Source organism: Leucopleurus acutus (assembly GCF_964270905.1).
Source record: "Leucopleurus acutus genome assembly, chromosome: 2".
Taxonomy (NCBI): domain Eukaryota; kingdom Metazoa; phylum Chordata; class Mammalia; order Artiodactyla; family Delphinidae; genus Leucopleurus; species Leucopleurus acutus.
Window position 1 is genome coordinate 43,924,900 of NC_139143.1, and position 19,517 is coordinate 43,944,416.

Genomic DNA, 19,517 nt, shown 5'->3' on the forward strand with positions numbered 1-19,517 from the left:
GGTGGAAGTCTCTCTGCTTACTTTGATATTTCTGTGGTTTTGGTCTTCAAGTATTGTAAAGCCCCTAAACAGTTTCCATTTACAAAGCCTACAATCCTGACTGATGAGTCTGAGTTTCCAGTTGGGACATCTTTGAATTATGAATGCTTCCTTGGGTATTTTGAAAATATGTTCTCTATCACCTGCTTAGAAAACTTGGTCTCGTCAAGTGCCAAGATATTTAGAGATATGAGTAACCCCTTCCTGGGAGCCAATTTATGTATATCAAAGAATCTGTGAGATCTGATTTAATTTGTTCAAATTTTGAAGGTGAGACATCTAAGTTTGCCCAAGGTATTTAAATGGAGGGTGGACTTGTAAGTCATCCCTTCTTATTGCCTTGCATTTCTACACCTTGACTAGATATTCATTTCATAGGAATGGCTCTCACAAGAGGAATTGGAGAAAAATTTTCCATTCACTGGGGGTTACACTTGGTGGCTAAAACCATGAAATGAATAAAACAGGGGCACAAGAAAATTATGTGGGTCACAGTGAATTGTGCTTGGCTAACTAAGATAGGAGGAAAATCCCAAATTTAAGGCCTTTGATTTAGGCTGATGGGATGGAAAACCACAAATGACCTTTATTGGGTGATGCTCACTGGTCGTTTTAAAAGCAGGTGCCCTATAGCTACTTGTATGGTGAGTTTCCTCAAAGTGGTCAATTCTGTAGAACAATCAGAAGTATACAGGCTGTTCAGTATGCTGCACTCCAGTCTGAATCTTAAAAACAAATGTAAATTGAACTGTACACCTCATCCCAAATTCTGCTTCTTTTCTGTAGGAAAATCATGTGGAAAACCTCCAGAACCCTTCAATGGCATGGTTTATATAAACACAGATACCCAGTTTGGATCAACAGTTAATTATTCATGTAATAAAGGGTGAGTTGGGAGCACTATCTTTGGAATGTGAGTTGCAGAACAGCAATGCCAACCTTCCACCCAGTCTAAGATATGCAAACCAGACTACTGACGTATGTACTTCAAAAAGTAAGCAATAGGACTTTTGGGTAGAGATGGGAGCTTGAACAACATAGGCATTTGACCAAGGTATCTAAAAAAAGAAGGCGCAATGTGTACCTGTATTAAAACTAGGGGAGGGCACCATCCTTCTGCTGAAGGTAGTACATGAGAAAGATATTCACTGAATAAAAAGGACCAGCTTGCCAAATAAAAGGAAAAATGCTGATTGAACTATGCAAACATCCTTAACAGGTTAGCGGGTGTATAGCTGATTAGAGGATCCTGGGGCAGGGTTTGGGAGGATAAATATTAAAGGTAACAGCAGCTCTGGGAAATGTAAGTGTTAAAGTGCACACAGAGTGGGGACCTTAAGGGAGTTCTTGCACTTGACTTTTCCCTGGAATGGGGAAACATGCTAGAAGCCATTGCCTCAACTTAGAGGGAGCAATTAAAGAATGTTTACTAATTTTCAGTTGGCACAATAACTTAGAGGGAAAAAAGATATCTATATTAAATCTTCCTGCAAAAACTGTCCCTAGTCATTGGCCCCATGCTATTCTGCCCAAGCTATTATACCTATGATCCAGCAAGTTTAAACTAGGATAAATCAATATTCACCCCTTCTCACTTTGTCTGAGCTTGGGAGACTTAAAAACTTTCCATACAATCTCATCACCAGTCCCTTCTCACCTCCCCTCAGAAATAAGCCTAAAACTCTCTCTGTGGTGAGCAAGCCAAAACATCATTAAATATAAGGTAAGATACAGCAACTGAAAATAAAAAGACCAGTTTGAGAAATCAGAGAAAATATTCCTCTATAAATCAGAGTATTCCAATAAACATGGGAATAAGCTACAAAATAAGATATTAGAAATCTCTCATTTGTGTTTATAACATAGAATCTATGAAAGGCATTTATCAGATTTAATGATCTGATATTAGGAAAATTTACCTATGGATAAAACACACAGGAATCTAAAAAGCAGCAATAATCAGGAGATTGAATCCAGGAAAAAAACAAAGAGATCATTAGAAAATAAGATTAAATTGTCCAGAATTAATCCAGGACAAAACTGGAAATTATACACATATTCACTCACATACAATCTAGATATGAGAAAAACAAAAGAAACCAGAAAAAACTGAAGCATTAATTAGCACATAATGGAAGATAGTTTCTCAGACCAGAATAAAAAAGCCTAGATCGTTTGAATCTTTAAGGCTTACTAAACAAATGCAAGGTTAATGGTAAGAGGCACTGGCCCTACATGAAGGAAATGTATGAAATTCAGATACTGAATAAAAATACTGCAACTATCGAGAGATAAACAGAAAAAGAAGAACTTCATTTTGGCATCAAAAGCCTCTTCCACACACTAAATTACAGAAATTAGTGTTTGAGAGAAAATATTATGCCATAAAATATCTGTGCTCAGCCAAGCTGTCATTTATCTCCAAGGCACAGATATATAGTCTTACATGAGTAAGAACCCCAAACATATGCCAATTAGATATGCTTCCTGAAAAAAGAATAATTCTCACAAAAATATGAGTAAATTTTTAAAAGAAGAAATCAAAGAAATCGTAGTGAGTCACAAAACTATTTAAACAGAGTTAAAGTTGTTATTTTTAGTGTGGTTGTGAAACTAAATATAATGGCAGAACTAATTCTTAAAAGAGAACTCATGTATGAAAGGAAGTATAGTAAACTTGATATAAAATAATAGATTTTTATCACAACTAGGAAGTTGGTGATGCAGTAAAATAAATAAATAAATAAATAAATAAATATATATATGCTTAACTTATAATACATACAGATAAGTACATATTCTTGACATGATAAATAAAGAAGATATTATTCCATGCTAGTATAAAATCAAAATATATAAATTCAAAATCACAATGGCAATCAAAAAAGCATAACCACTTGGTCCATATGACAAAAGAGGGGTAAGAAAAGGAAGAACTAGGAACCTTTCTCTCTCTCTTGCTGGAAACAGCATCAGCAGAGCAAGAATGGAGCTCGTTTTATACAGTACTGAGTTCCAACCCTGGGAATTGTTAAATAAATAAAAGGAAAGAACACTATAAGCAAGATAAAATGTGTAAATTATTACAGTACGTGTGATGGCTTAAATTCCCCTTTTGAAGAACAATGCCTTCTAAATATAGTCAATAAAAACTTCAAACTACATGATAATTAAAAGACACATTTCTAAAATAAAATAATAGAAAAATTCCATTTATAATTGTATCAAACAATAAAATCCTTAGACATAAATTTAACCAAGGAGACATAAGACTTATACACTGAATACTATAAAACATTGCTGAAAAGAAGTTAAAGAAGACTTAATAAATGGAAATACATTCATATTCTTGGATTGGAAGACTTAGTATTGGTAAGATGAAAATACTGCCCAAAGTGGTGATATACAGATTCAAGGCAATACCTACAAAAATCCCAACAGTATTTTTTGCAGAAATGGAAAACCATCCTAAATTTTGTATGGAATTTCAAGGGACCCAGAACACCCAGTCTTGAAAAGAACAAAGTTGGTTGACTCACACTTTTTATTTCAACACTTACTACAAAGCTATAGTCATTAAAATAGTATGTTACTGACATAAAGTTAGACACACAGGCCGGCGGAGTAAGTGATAGCCCAGAAATAAAGCCACATATTTATGGTCAATTGATTTTCAGCAAGGGTGCAAGGACCACTCACTGCGGAAAGAACTGTCTCTTCAACAATGGTCCTGGCAAAATTGGATATTCACATGCAAAACAATGAAGCCACCTTACACCATATACAAAACTAAATCAAAATGGATCAAAGACTTGAAGTTAAAAGTTAAAATTATAAAATTCTTAGAGGAAAATATAGGGACAAATCTTCATGACCGTGGATTTGGCAATAGTTTCTTAAATATGACACCAAAAGTACAGGCAACAAAAGCAGACATAGACAAATTGGGTTTCATTAAAATTAAGAACATTTTTGCATCAAGACACTATCAAGTTCATTCAGCTTACTATAACAAAATATCACAGGCTAGGTAGTTTATAGACAACAGAACTTTATTTCTCACCATTCTAGGAACTGGAAGTCTGAGGTCAGGGTGTTGGCAGGGTCAACAAAGGTCCTCTTCTAGGTGTATGCTTCTAGTGTGTCCTCACATGGTGTAGGGGTTAGGAAGCTCTGTGGGGTCTCTTTTATAAGAGCATTACTCCCACTCATGAGGACTTCACCTTTATGACATAGCTCCTAAAGGCCCTACTTATTAATGCCATCACTTTTGGAGGTTAGGATTTCAACATATGAATTTTGGGGAGACATAAACATTCAGACCATAGCAGACACTATCAAGACAGTGAAAAGACAACTCATAGAATGAGTAAAAAGTATTTGCAAATCATATATCTGACAAAATTAAATATACAGAATATACAAAGAACTCTACAACTCCGCAAGAAAAAACTACCCAATTTTAAATGGGCCAAGGACTTGAGTAAGACATTTCTCCAAAGGAGGTATACAAATGGCCAATAAACACATAAAAAATGCTAAACATTATTAACCATTAGGTAAATGCAAATCAAACCCATTCATACCTCTTAATATGACTTTAATAATAATTATTAATAAACAGAAAATAAAAAGTGTTGGTGAGAATGTGTAGAAATTAGAATCCTTGTACATTGCTGGTGAGAATGTAAAATGATGCCGCCACTATAGAAATTGTTAGGTATCTACACATGCACTATTTTGCAGCAATCAAAAAGACTTAATTAGATCCTATATTCAGTGATCTGGATGGATGATCATGATGTGATATTGACTGAGAAAACAATTTGTCGAGTTTGTTTTCAACTTGGAAAAACAATGACAAATTTTGAGGAGATACTCTATATGCATATATATGTTTGAATGTGCTTAGAGAAAGTAGGGTTATCTGAAATACATGGTATTGTAAGCAAAAACATATGTTGTAATTTTCTGTTGTTAAGTTACTGAAAAGAAATAAATTAAACTTAAATAAACAAATAGCCAAGGAGCAGATGTTAACCTGGACAAATAAAACGCAGATTGCTTTGACAAAGGGGTGGCAAACTTTTTCTGTCAAGACCCAGATAGTAAATACTTTCAGATTTGTGGGCCATATAATCTCTGTTATAACTACTCACCTCTGCAGTTGCAGTGGGATAGTAGCCCTAGACAGTGAATGAATGAATGTGTGATACAGCATACATGGGGCCTGCAGAACTCAGTTTGCCAACCTATGGTTAGATGAAAGAGCATTAGTTTTCCTCAATTTCTTTTATTATTCCAGGTCAAGGAGGTTCTAAAAAGAAGTAAAAAGATAAATTGATAAAATAATAATAATAGTTGAAAACTTCAGATTGGGTAAGCAAAGGTACAAAAAATAAGACACTGATGGATGAGGCTGTTTTGGTACATGTGTATTGAATTTTGTACCTTACAGAGAATGCAAACTCTTTCTAGGAACCATTTATAAGAGTTGATAGCATATCACTCCACAGGGTGTGCCTCAATAAATTTGAACATAGGAGAAACTAAAACAGCTATATACTCTTATTATAATAAAAATAACACTAGGAATTAATGACAAAAGAATAAATAAAAATTCAAGTTTTGGATCTTAGTCAAAGAGAAAATTAAAACAGACATTGCAGATTACATATCAAATAACAATAAGGAATGATTATTGAGTGCATGAGCCCTGAGAACTCTTCTAGTGCTTTACATGAATTAACTTACTCTTGAAAATTACTCTTTGAAGTGAATATTACACATAGCCCCATTTTACAGGAGAGAAACTAAGACAGAGAGATGAACCTATTTACCAAAACTCACAGGACAGAGGCTCAGGTTAGAATTTGAATATTGCCAGTCTGCCTCCACAGCCCGTATTGGTAAACCTTACATTATTCAGCCTGTTCGTTATGAATGCTGGTGCAAATATTACTCATGAAAATTTCTGGGATACTGATGCCAAAACTGTCCTTAGAGAAATAGTCAATACTTTTGTTATCTGACAAAAAGTTTTCAAATAAATGAACAAAGCATTTTACCTAAGAATTTTTAAATGACTAGAACATGAACATATAAAAGAAGCTGGACTAAGAAATTAATAAAGAAAGGAAATTAATAAAAAGGAAAAAGGGAAACGATAAGTAAAAATCTCAGAGTAGTTTCTTAAAGTGGCCAATTAAACAAACGGAATTTGGCCAATTGTAATTTCACAAAATAACAAATCTGCCAATACACGTGAATGAGAAAGGAGGTATCGTAGATATTGAAGGGATTCAATCAATACTAAATAAAAGTAGTATATCCTCTCTAGCCTAATGAAATTGAAAACATCCATGAAATGTGCCATTTTGTAGGAAAAATACAATTTCCAAGATGTACTTAAAAATACATAAATCAGCTGATAAACCTGTATCTACTTGAGTCTCTGTTGTCAGTCTTTTTGGATATATAGCTAGGATTGGAATTGCTACACCATATGTTAATTATATATTTAACTTTTTGAGGAATAGCCAAACTGTTTTCTACAGTGGCTGCACCATTTTACATTCCCACCAACAATTACAAGCATTCCATTTTCTCCACATCTTCACCAACACTTTTATTTTCCATTTTTAAAAAGTTATTATTAAAAAAAACTCAAAAAAGTTATTATTATAGCCATCCATCCTGGAAGGTCTGAATTGGGTTTGACTTGGATTTCCCTAATGACTAATAATTGTTAGTATCTTTTCATGTGTATATCTTTTGTACATTTGTATATCTTCTTTAGAAAAATGTCCATTCAAGTTCTTTGTCCGTTTTTCAATTGGATTGTTTGTCTTTTTGTTGTTGTGTTATAGGCGTTCTTTATATATTCTGTATATTAAACACTTCTCAGATAAATGATTTCCACATATTTTCTTTTATCCTTTTATCTTTTCACTCTCTTGATAGTGTCTTTGATGTTGACTGGGGCTGCAGTCATCTGTAGGACTGATGGGGCTGAGAAATCTGAGAATGTTTGGAGGGGGTTGGAGGGCAGATGGGAATCTGTACTTTACAAATGTAGAATTGGTGCTTGTGTCCAATTTAACCAGCTCTTTCTTCTAAAGGTAACTAAGCCCAGTTGACATCTGGGTTACACGTATATTTTTAGATAAAAAGGCTAGAAGGATTCATAGCAAAATATTAGCTACTACGAGTGGTGCTATCTTGGGTGGTGATATTTTTGATCTTTGGGTTATTCACAACTTCCAAATATGTCTACAATGAATGTATGTTAACTTTTATAAGCCAATAAAATTCAATTTTAAATTTCTTTTTTTTTAAAAAGAGGGCTGCTGAAAATCATATCTGTGAGCTACTTTTAGTAATTTGCAGCCTACTGAATGTCTCCATAGATTCCCTCCACTGCTAAATAGTTCAAAGTACATGAACAAATAGGAAAAGATAAAAATGACACCATCCTAGCCCTTGATTCTCCCATCCCTGACCTTACTTAATGGGCTGTCCAGTGCCTCAGCACGCCTCTCCACAGTATGTATGATGCTTATAGGGAAAGGAATCTCATGGCTCTTGAACAACAATTTAGAGTGGTTCTATACAGGAAACTATACAGATTTCTAATGCTCAGGGGAACTGAGTGGGCTCCAGTAAAAGTAATTCACAGAGATGGAAAATCCATCCAGAAAAAATATTACAACATAATCACTACTGCAGCATACTAGTGTCTTACAATATGTTCAAAAATATTCACTGCTTTTTACAGTCATACAGGGGCTGGAACCTGCTTCACATTTTTACTCCAAAGCTCTAGTTTAGTCATAGTGAGTACATTAAGAGTAGCCTTTATAAGGTCAAAAGTCAGAGGATACCCATGGCCCTGTGCTCCTAAGGCAACATTTAAATGTATGATAGGAGACAGGCGGAAGGAAACACACATGTAGTACAGGGATGATTATCCTCTTTCCTTACTAAAGTGGTTCTCAAAATGTTTGTTTGCAGACATTTTGAAGATTAAATATTTGTTTGCACACTTAAAAGATTTTAGAACACAGCTCATAAAAAACAAGGTAACAATAAGTAAAATTTAATCACTACCTAAATATAAAAGTGACTTACCGTGTCTACCAAAATATTCACTGTCATTGCTCTACCAACGTGGTTCCCACCATTTTTTTGTTACTGTTTTGGGAAGAGCTGGTATACCAGTTAAGATTAGATTAAGTTATAAAAGACAGAAAAAACACAAAATAACAGGAGCTTGAACAAGACAGCAGTTCACTTATCTCTCATGTTAAGAACCATGGCGGCCCAGGGCTCATACAGTGGCTCTAAGATCCACAGAAACTTGGGATCCTTCCATTAGAGAGTCCATCTCAACTCATGGTCCAAACTCCATTTAGCAAAGAGGAAGAACGGAGGAAGGGAACACTTATCCCTGTGAAGACACTTTCCAGACACTCCATTTACATCCCTCCAGCCAGAACATAGTCACACGGCTATAAGGGAAGCTGAGAAATGAAGCTGTTTTTGAAAGTGGCCAATGGCCCAGTTAAAAATACAGGGTCATGTTAATAATGAAGAAAAGTGGATGCTGGAGATTCCAGTAGTCTCTGCTACAAATGGGTACTGCCCTGATCACACGTCCTAGGTAATCAAAAGACAGATTTCTTAACTGTTGCAGTAACTACCTCACTGTTATGTGACTTTGCATTACACCCATCACTTTTTACTTTATCAAGTTTAGCCCTGCTGTACATTGGAACATATGAATAGCGTGGCTGAGTATCTTTTGTGACATTTCTCACAGTAACAGCATAGAGGTGTAATAAATAAAAAATAAATGATGAAGTTTCAAATTTTGTGACCTACTTAGAATGATTTTATGACACAGTGGGTGAGTACCCCTGCTTTCTACGTTTGAAAGGTAAAATGGTTAGCTGTTTCCTCTGACTCTCATTTACTAAGTCTTCAGGGTAAAGCCATCATTCTTTCCTTCACTCAGTAGATATTTTTGAGCACCACATGCTTGAAAGTCTCTAGGCTAGGTGCTAAAGGGTGTATATATTTCAGTAAGGCATCTTCCCTCCTAATCAAGCGCTTATAATTTCTTAGCTGAAAGTACAAATGGATAAAATAATTCTGAGGTACCTTTAAGACAAGTACAGAAGTGTCCCATGATTAATAATGGGAATATTGCAATGAGTTGTGAGGGGACTAGGAATGGAGATGGATTAAAGAAGTACGAATTTTAGCTTGCCCTGAAGAATAAAGACTAATTTGTAGGTGGAGATGGGGTTTCTTTCTTGAGGTCTCTCATGTTTTAATCTGTCCTGTAATTTATAACATCCTCCTGCTATTGTTTTCTCATGGTGATTTAAGTGGGAAATCTGTGTAGAGTCTAACCATTTTTCATCCTTTGCTTCTAGGTATCGACTCATTGGTTCCCCTTCTGCTACTTGTCTCCTCTCAGGCATTGATGTCACTTGGGATAAAAAGGCACCTATTTGTGAGAGTGAGTTGAATTATTTTTTCCCATAATTCCCTCCATTTGATCCTTATTTGTCCCTGGAATTATGAAGAAGGAATTGAATCCTTCTTGCACAGAGTTGTCTCTCAGTTGTTTGAAACTTGGAGTCATGTGCTGCACGGTCCTCCCGGTTTTTCTTCACTTTAGGAGGTAATTTATCTGAAACTATGGACTTAAACTCAGGTAAAATTGCCCCACTTTCCTACTTTGATAATAAACTCTCAGTATAATGATCATTCTCCTTAGTGACTAAACTTAAAAGATACTAAAGAAAATTAATTTTATCTCTACAACCTCTTAATATCACATTATAAGCCCAGGAAGTAGATTACTCCCTTTCTTATCATTCTTACTCTGAAGCATAAAAGATCTTACAATCCTTAGCAATTTTCCCAAGCCTTGGGTTATTCTGCTCTTTATTCTTCCCTCAAATTCTTCCAAGCTCATGCCCTAGTTGTATTTGTTCTTAATTAGTTGGCCATTCATCTTTTCAGTGGAATATTGTAAAGTGAATCTCCAAAATTTTGAGGAACATAGAAGAATGATTGCAAATTGGTAAAGTATTAAGGCTGTGAAGAAATCAGTATCACATGCAGAAGTGATGGCAGTAAAAGTGGGCACAAACTTCTGGAAGGCTAATGAGCAATATATACTAAAGCCTTAAATGCAAATACCCTTTGACCTAGCAATTCCATTTCCCAGAATTTATCCCAAGAAAATAATCATCATGGACTTTTCCCGTGATTTTCATCCAAAGACACTCAATGCAACCATATTTATGGTAGTGGAAAATGTTAGAAATCATGGTTTGTAAATAGCTGATGGAAGACATAAGGCTTATTAAAAATGGTTATGATAAGTTTTTAAGAAAGGTAAAAAGTATACCATGAAAAATTAGAGATAGAGATGCCACATCCAAGTAGCAATAGATAGTATATTTATATATCTACATCCCGGAATATTATTCAGCCACCAAATATACCATAGAAAATATAACCATAGACACACATGCACGTGCACACACATATCTGAAACAATATACATTAAACTATTAAGAATATTTATTTTTGGACCTTATCATTTTTTGTTTGTCCACATTTTATAAATTTCCTACAATGAATATGTTCATTGTATTCACAGGTATTCCTCCAAAACTTACTGTCCTTTTCCCATTGGGTTATTTTCCCTCCATAAAATAACATTGGCTTTTAGATATCCAAAGACATAAATGAGAAACTATAAAAGGTGCCTTCTTTACTTGCCAAAAAATATTAAATTCTCTGAAAAAAATTCAACTTAGCAAGGTATTATCATTTACTATATACAATTTTCAAGGCCTGGCACCTTTTGTAGGAGGTTATCTTTAATGAAAAATGTTTCCACTTCTACTATATTTATAGGTCAATAAACATTTAACTGAGTCAATATTGGTCATGTGTGTACATGTGAACATATGAATAGTCAATTATGCCAGTATGTTTTAAATTACTATGTTGTGATAGAACATAGTAGTTAGTTAGCATTTTATTACCCCAAATCTGTGATTATTTCCTCATGTCTTATCTTTTCTTTTCAACCTTTTTTTGAAATATATTAGACATATAGCTTTGTGTAAATTTAAGATGTACATTCATATATTGTAATATGATTGCCATCATAGGAATAATTATCACCTCCATCACAGTATGTAATTATTCTTTATTTTTAGTAGTTGGAATAATTAGTTTCTAGTCTCTCAGCAAGTTTTATGATTATAGTACAATGTTGTCGTCTATATTCATTGATCTGTGCATCTCTAGGGCATATTTTCTACTTGTTGTAAGTTTATACTCTTAGACAACATCCATCCTGTCCTCCCATCCCCTGGTAACCACCATTTTATTCTGTTTTTAAAACTTGGCTTTTTTACATTCCACATGTAAGTGGTATCATACAGTTCTTGTCTTCCTCTGTCTGACATCTCATTTAGCATAACATGCTAAAATTCCATTCATGTTGTCACAAATCTCACTTAGCATAATGCGCTAAAAGTCCATCCATGTTGTCACAAACGGTAGGATGTCCATCTTTCAATATTTCATTGTATATGTACCACATTTTCTTTACCCATTCAGCTGTTGATGGACACTTAGGTTGTTTCTATATCTTTGCTGTTGTAACTAATGCCATCATGAACATGGGAGTGCATACACCTTTTTGAGTTAGTGTTTTTATTTTCTTTGGATAAATACTCAGAGGTGGAATTCCTGGATCTGTTTTAAGGTTTTTTAGGAACCCCCATATGTTTTCCATAGTGGCCACACCAATTTACATTCCTACCACCTTTGTACAAGTGTTCCCTTTTCTCCACATCCTCATCACCACTAGTCATCTCTTGTCTTCTTGATGACAGCCATTCTAACAGATGTGAGGTGATATCCCATTGTGGTTTTAATGTGCATTTCCCTGATGATTAGTGATGTTGACCATCTTTTTATGCACCTGTTGACCATTTGTATGTCTTCTTTTGAAAATTGTTTAGTTGTGCCCATTTTTCAATCAGATTTTTTGTTTTTTGTTATTGAGTTGTATGAATTCTTTATATATTAAACCCCTTATCCAATATATGGTTTGCAAAAATTTCCCCCCATTCTGTAAGTTTCCTTTTAATTTTGCTAATTGTTTCTTTTGCTGCACAAAAGCTTTTAAGTTTTAAGTTTGATGATTTTTCCATTTGTTGTTTGTGCTTTTGTTGGTATTGTATTGAAAAAGTCATTGCCATGACTAATGTTAAGAGCCTCTTCCCTACACTTCCTTCTAAGAGTCTTATAATATCAGGTCTTATATTTAAATTTTTGATCCTCTTCAAGATACTTTTTGTGAGTGATATAATATAGGGATCCAGTTTCATTGCTCTGCATGTATTCATCCAGTTTTCCCAGCACCAATTGTTGAAGAGACTATCCTTTTCCCATTGTGTGCTCTTGCCTCCCTTATCAAATATTCATTGACTGTATAAGCAGGGGATTAATTCTGGGCTCTCTATTCTGTTCCACTGGTCTATGTGTTTATTTTTGTACTAGTACTGTACTGTTTTTTATTATTGTAGTTTTGTAGTGTAGTTTGAAATCAGGAATTGTAATACCTCCAGTTTTGTTCTTTTTCATCAGTATTGCTTTGGCTCTTCAAAGTCTTCTGTGGTTACATATACATTTTAAGATTCTTTTTCTATTTCTGTGAAGAGTGCCATTGGTATTTTTATGTGGATTGCATTAAATCTATATATGGGTTTGAAAAATATAGACATTTTAACAATATTAATTCTTTTGACCCATGAACATGGGGTATCTTTCCATTAGTTTGTGTCTTGTTCTATTTGTTTCAGCAAAGTCTTGTGAGTTTTGTTGTGCAGATCTTTCAGTTCCTTGGTTAAATTTATTCCTAAGTATTTTATTCTTTTTCATGCTATTGTGAATGGAAAAGTTTTTATTCTTATTCAAATGTTTCATCCTTTGTGTATAAAAATGCAACTGATTTATCTATATTGATTTTGTATCTTGCAACTTTACTGAAATAATTGATTAGTTCCAACAGTGTTTGGGTTGAGCATTTCAGATTTTCTATATACAGAATCATATCATCTGCAAGTAGCAACAGTTTTACTTCTTCCATCCTGATTTGGATGCCTTTTATTTCCCTATCTTGCATATTCACTCTAGCTAGGACTTCCAGTATTATACTGAATAAGAGTTGTAAGAGTGGGCATCCTTGTATTGTTCCTGATCTTAGGGGAAAAGCTTCCAAGTTTTTCTCCATTTTGTATAATGTTAGCTGTGGATTTGTTATGGCTGACCTTTATTATGTTAAGATATATTCCTCTATACCCAATCTGCCAAGACTTTTTATCATGGAAGGATGTCATTTTGTCAAATGCTTTTTCTGCATGTATTGACATGATCACGTAAGTTTTTATCTTTAATTTTATTAATGTGATGTATTAAATTTATTGATTTGTATATGTTGAACCATCCTTGCATCTCCCAGGGGTAAATCCCACTTGGTTGTGGTGTATAATCCATTTTATGTGTTCTTGAATTTGTTTTGCTAATTTTTTGTTGAGAATTTTTGGACCTATATTTATCAGAGATATTGGTCTATAGCTTTCTTTTCTTGTGTTGTCCCTGTCTGACTTTGTTACCAAAGTAATCTAATGCTGGCCTCATAGAATGAATTTGGAAGCATTCACACCTCTTTAATTTTTTGGGAGAATCTGAGGAAAATTGGTATTAATTATTCTTTAAATTTTGGTAGAATTCACCAGTGAATCCATCTGGCCCTAGGGTTTTCTATGTTGGGAGGTTTTCGATTACTGATCCAAATTTTGCTCATTATCGGTTTGTGCAGATTTTCTATTTCTTCCTGATTCAGTCTTGGTAGGTTTTGTGTTTCTAGAAATTTATTTTTTCTAGGTTATCTAATTTGTTGGCATATAATTTTTCCTAATAGTCTCTTATAGTCCTATGTATTTCTGTAGTATCAGTTGTAATATCTTCTTTTTAATTTTGTCTATTTGAGTTTTCTTTTTTTCATAGTTAGCCTGGCTAAAGGTTTGTTTATCTTGTTTATCTTATCAATTTTGTTTATCTTTTTGTAGAGCCAGCCTTTAGTTTCATTGATCCTTTCTATTGTTTATCTGGTGTCTATTTCATTTACTTCTGCAGAGATCTTTATTATGTCCTTCTTTCTGCTAACTCTGGGCTTAATTTGTTCTTCTTTTTTTAAATTCTTCAAGGTGTAAAGTTAAGTTGACTGAGAACTTTCTAATTTCTTAGTATATGCGTTTATCACTGTAAACGTTTCTCTCAGAATTGCTTTGCTGCATTCCATAAGATTTGATTTGTTGTATTTCCATTTTCATTTGTTTTGAGATAATTTTCTAATTCCCTTTTGATTTCTTCTTTACCATTGGTTGTTCAGAAGTGTATTTTTCAGTTTCCACACATTTGTAGATTTTCCAGCTTTCCTCTTGTTGTTGATTTCTAGTTTTATACAATTGTGGTCAGAAAAGATAATTGGTGTCATTTCAATCTCCTTAAATTTGCTAAGATTTGTTTTGTACTTTCTCATATGATCTATCCTGGAAAATGTCCCATGTGCACTCGAGAACAATGTTTATTCTGCTGCTGTTGGATGGAATGTTTTATATATGTATGTTAAGTCCATTTGTTCTAGAGTATGGTTCAATTCCAATGTTTCCTTGTTGATTTTCTGGATGATCTATCCTTGCTGAGAGTAGGTATTGAAGTCCCCTACTATGATTGTATTGTTGTCTATTTCTCCCTTTAGATCTCTTAGTATTTGCCTAATATATTTCAGTGCTCTGATGTTGGGTGCATATGTATTCATGATTGTTATATATTCTTGATGTTCTGACACTTTTATCATTATATAATAACCTTCTTGTTATCATTTTTGACTTGAAGTCTATTTTGTCTGACATAAGTATGAATATGCCCTCTTTCTTTTGTTTTACACTTGCATGGAATATCCTCTTCCATCCTTTCATTTTAAGCCTATGTGTTCTTTAGAGCTGAAATGAGTTTCTTGTAAGCAGCATACACTTGGGCTTTGTTGTTGTTTTTTTAAATCTATCCCGCCACTCTGTGACTTTTGATTGATGAATTCAATCCATTTATATTTCGAGTGATTATTGATATGTAAGAACTTACTACTGCTGTCTTATCATTTTTTTGTTTCTCCTTTGTTTCTTTTTCCCTCTGTTTCTGTCTAGCTTTGTAAAGTGGTGCTTTTCCATGGTGATTTTCTCAGTCTCCCCTTGTTTTGTTTCATGACTTCTGAATTTTGATTTGTAATTACTGTATGGCTTACATAGAACATCACATAGATCAAATCATCCTTTTTATGATGATAGGAATTTATCTTAATTCACCTATAAAATTTCCACAGTTTTAGTCCTCCCTTTTTGTATTTTTGATGTCACAATTTATCTTTTTTTGAGCTATGAATTTATTGAGAAATTATAGTAGCTATAGTTTTTTTTTTAGTTGAAAGCTATAGTCTTTTTTAATACTCTTTGCCTTAAACCTTTATACTATAACTAAGTGACTGACCCACTGTTCTAATATTGAAGTACTGTTTTCTAATTCTGACTATTTTTCACCTTTGCTAGAATATTGTGTACTCTCATTTGCTTTTATGTTACAAAGTAGCATCTTTTCATTTCAGCTTGAAGAACTTCTTTCAGCATTTCTTGCAAAGCAAGTCTCATTATGGTAAACATTCTTAGTTTTTGTTTGCCCGGTAAACCTTTACTTCTACTTCATAGCTGAAGAATAACTTTGCTGGATAAAGTATTCTTGACTGGCAAATTTTATCTTTCAGCACTTTGAATGTGTCATTCCACTCCATCTGGCCTGTAGAGTTTGTGCTGAGAAATCTGCTAGTGGCCTCATGGCTACTTTGTAAGTTACTTTCTTTTTTCCCTGGCTGCATTTAAGATTCTTTCTTTGTCATTGATTTTTGACAGTTTCATTATAATATATATTGGAGAAGGTCTTTTTGCATTGAGATAATAGGGTGTTTTATTAGCTTCTTGGACTTCCAGTACCTTCCCCAGGTTTGAGAAGTTCCCAGCTATTATTTCTCTAACTACGCTCTCTGCTCCCTTCTCCTTCTCTTCTTTTTCTTGTAGACCAATTATTCTCACATTTGTTTTTCTCATTATATCTGATAGCTCTCATAGAACTTCTTTTAATTTTTTAACATCTTTATTGGAATGTAATTACAATGTTCTGTTAGTTTCTGCTGTATAACAAAGTAAATCAGCTATACGTATACATATATCCCCATATCCCCTCCCTCTTGTGTCTCCCTCCCACCCCCCCAATCCCACCCCTCTAGGTGGTCACAGAGCACCGAGCTGATCTCCCTGTGCTATGTGGCTGCTTCCCACTATCTATTTTACATTTGGTAGTGTATATATGTCCATGCCACTCTCTTACTTATTCCCAGCTTACCCTTAACCCTCCCCGTGTCCTCAAGTCTGTTCTTTACGTCTGCATCTTTATTCCTGTCCTGCCCCTAGGTTCTTCAGAGCCATTTCTTTTTAGATTCCATATATATGTGTTAGCATACGATATTTGTTTTTCTCTTTCTGACTTACTTCACTCTGTATGACAGACTATAGGTCCATCCACCTCACTACAAATAACTCAATTTCATTTCTTTTTATGGCTGAGTAATATTCCATTGTATATGTGTGCCACATCATCTTTATCCATTCATCTGTTGATGGACACTTAGGTTGCTTCCATGTCCTGGCTATTGTAAATAGTGCTACAGTGAACATTGTGGTACATGATTCTTTTTGAATTATGGTTTTCTCAGGGTATATGCCCATTAGTGGGAATGCTGGGTCATATGGTAGTTCTTTTTTTAGTTTTTTAAGGAACCTCCATACTGTTCTACATAGTGGCTGTATCAATTTACATTCCCACCAACAGTGCCAAGAGGGTTCCTTTTTCTCCATATCCTCTCCAGCATTTACTGTTTGTAGATTTTTTGATGATGGCCATTATAACTGGTGTGAGGTGATACCTCATTGTATTTTTTTTCTTTTTCTTTGTGTTATTTTATTTAAAATTAAAATGAGGTTTTAGGTCTCAGCTTTCTGAAATCAACAGACTGTGTTGATTTACTAAAGATATCTCTTCAAAAAGCATTCTTTCTTCCAATTTCCCCTCCCCCCCTTACTCCCTGGTAACTATAAGTTTGTTTTCTACACCTATAACTCTATTTCTGTTTTTGTGGAAAAGTTTGTTTGTACACTATTTTTAGATTCTACGTATAAACAATATCATGTGATATTTGCCTTTTTCTGTCTGACTTACTTTGCTCAGTATGACAATCTCTAAGTCCATCCATGTTGCTGTAAATGGCATTATTTGTTCTTTTTTATGGCTGAGTAATATTCCATTTTATATATGTACCACATCTTCTTTGTCCATTCCTCCATTGATGGACATTTAGGTTGCTTCCATGTGGAGTGCGCGTATCTTTTTGAATTATGGTTTTGTCCAAATATATGCCAGGAGTGGGATTGCAGGATCATATGGTAGCTCTATTTTTAGTTTTTTAAGGAACCTCCGTACTGTTCTCCACAGTGGCTGCACTAATTTACATTCCCACCAGCTGTGTAGAAGGGTTCCCTTTTCTCTACATCCTCTCTAGCATTTACTGTTTGTAGATTTTTTTTTTTTTTTGCGGTATGTGGGCCTCTCACTGCTGTGGCCTCTCCCGTTGCAGAGCACAGGGTCCAGACGCACGGGCTCAGCATCCATGACTCACGGGCCCAGCCGCTCCGTGGCATGTGGGATCTTCCTGGACTGGGGCATGAACCTGGGTCCCCTGCATCGGCAGGCGGACTCTCAACCACTGTGCCACTAGGGAAGCCCGTGTTTGTAGATTTTTTGATGGTGATCTTTCTGCCCAGTGTGAGGAGATAACTAATAAGGACCTACTGTTAAAATAGAATTACCATATGACCCAGCAGTCCCACTAATGGGCATATGCCCTGAGAAAACCATAATTCAAAAAGAGCCATGTACCAAAATGCTCATTGCAGCTCTATTTACAATAGCCAGGACATGGAAGCACCTAAGTGTCCATCAACAGATGAATGGATAAAGAAGATGTGGCACATATATACAATGGAATATTACTCAGCCATAAAAAGGAACGAAATTGGGCTTCCCTGGTGGCGCAGTGGTTGAGAGTCTGTCTGCCGATGCAGGGGACACGGGTGTGTGCCCCGGTCCGGGAAGATCCCACATGCCATGGAGTGGCTGGGCCCGTGAGCCATGGCCGCTGAGCCTGCGCTTCTGGAGCCTGGGCTCCGCAACGGGAGAGGCCACAACAGTGAGAGGCCCGCGTACCGCAAAAAAAAAAAAAAAATTGAGTTATTTGTAGTGAGGTGGATGGACCTAGAGTCTGTCATACAGAGTGAAGTAGGTCAGAAAGACGAAAACAAATACCATATGCTAACACATATATATGGAATCTAAAAAAAAAAAAAAATTGGTCATGAAGAACCTAGGGGCAAGACGGGAATAAAGACACAGACCTACCAGAGAATGGACCTCATTGTAATTTTGATTTGCATTTCTCTAACGATTAGTGATGTTGAGCATACTTTCATGTGTTGGTTGGCAATCTGTGTATCTTCTTTGGAGAAATGTCTGTTTAGGTCTTCTGCCCATTTTTGAATTCGGTTGTTTGTTTCTTTGATATTGAGCGGCATGAACTGCTTGTATATTTTGGAGATTAATCCTTTGTCAGTTGCTTCATTTACAAATACTTTCTCCCATTCTGAGGGTTGTCTTTTCATTTTATTTATGGTTTCCTTTGCTGTGCAAAAGCTTTGAAGTTTCATTAGGTCCTATTTGTTTATTTTAGTTTTTATTTCCATGTCTCTAGGATGTGGGTCAAAAAGGATCTTGCTGTGATTTATGCCATAGAGTGTTCTGCCTATGTTTTCCTCTAACAGTTTTATAGTGCCTGGCCTTACATTTAGGTCTTTAATCCATTTTGAGTTCATTTTCATTTATGATGTTAGGAAATGTTCTAATTTCATTCTTTTACATGTAGCTTTCCAGTTTTCCCAGCATCATTTATTGAAGAGGCTGTGTTTTCTCCATTGTATATTCTTGCCTCCTTTATCAAAGATAAGGTGACCATATGTGCGTGGGTTTATCTCTGGGCTTTCTATCCTGTTCCATTGATCTATATTTCTGTTTTTGTGCCAGTACCATACTGTCTTGATTATTGTAGCTTTGTAGTATAGTCTGAAGTCAGGGAACCTGATTCCTCCAGCTCTGTTTTTCTTTCTCAAGATTGCTCTGACTATTCAGGGTCTTTTGTATTTCCATACAAATTGTGA

General features: G+C 35.0%; 1 protein-coding gene across 1 annotated transcript in view; it reads left to right on the plus strand.

Moving 5' to 3' along the window:
- CR1 (complement C3b/C4b receptor 1 (Knops blood group)) overlaps positions 1–19,517 on the plus strand; it is a gene marked incomplete at both ends in the record, with an annotated part of 116,442 nt that overhangs the window by 68,099 nt on the left and 28,826 nt on the right. The window contains 3 exons of the mRNA XM_082858325.1: positions 52–232; positions 826–925; positions 9,480–9,565. Of these exons, the coding sequence (XP_082714451.1) occupies positions 52–232; positions 826–925; positions 9,480–9,565 (367 nt within the window). The remainder of the gene's footprint in view (positions 1–51; positions 233–825; positions 926–9,479; positions 9,566–19,517) is intronic.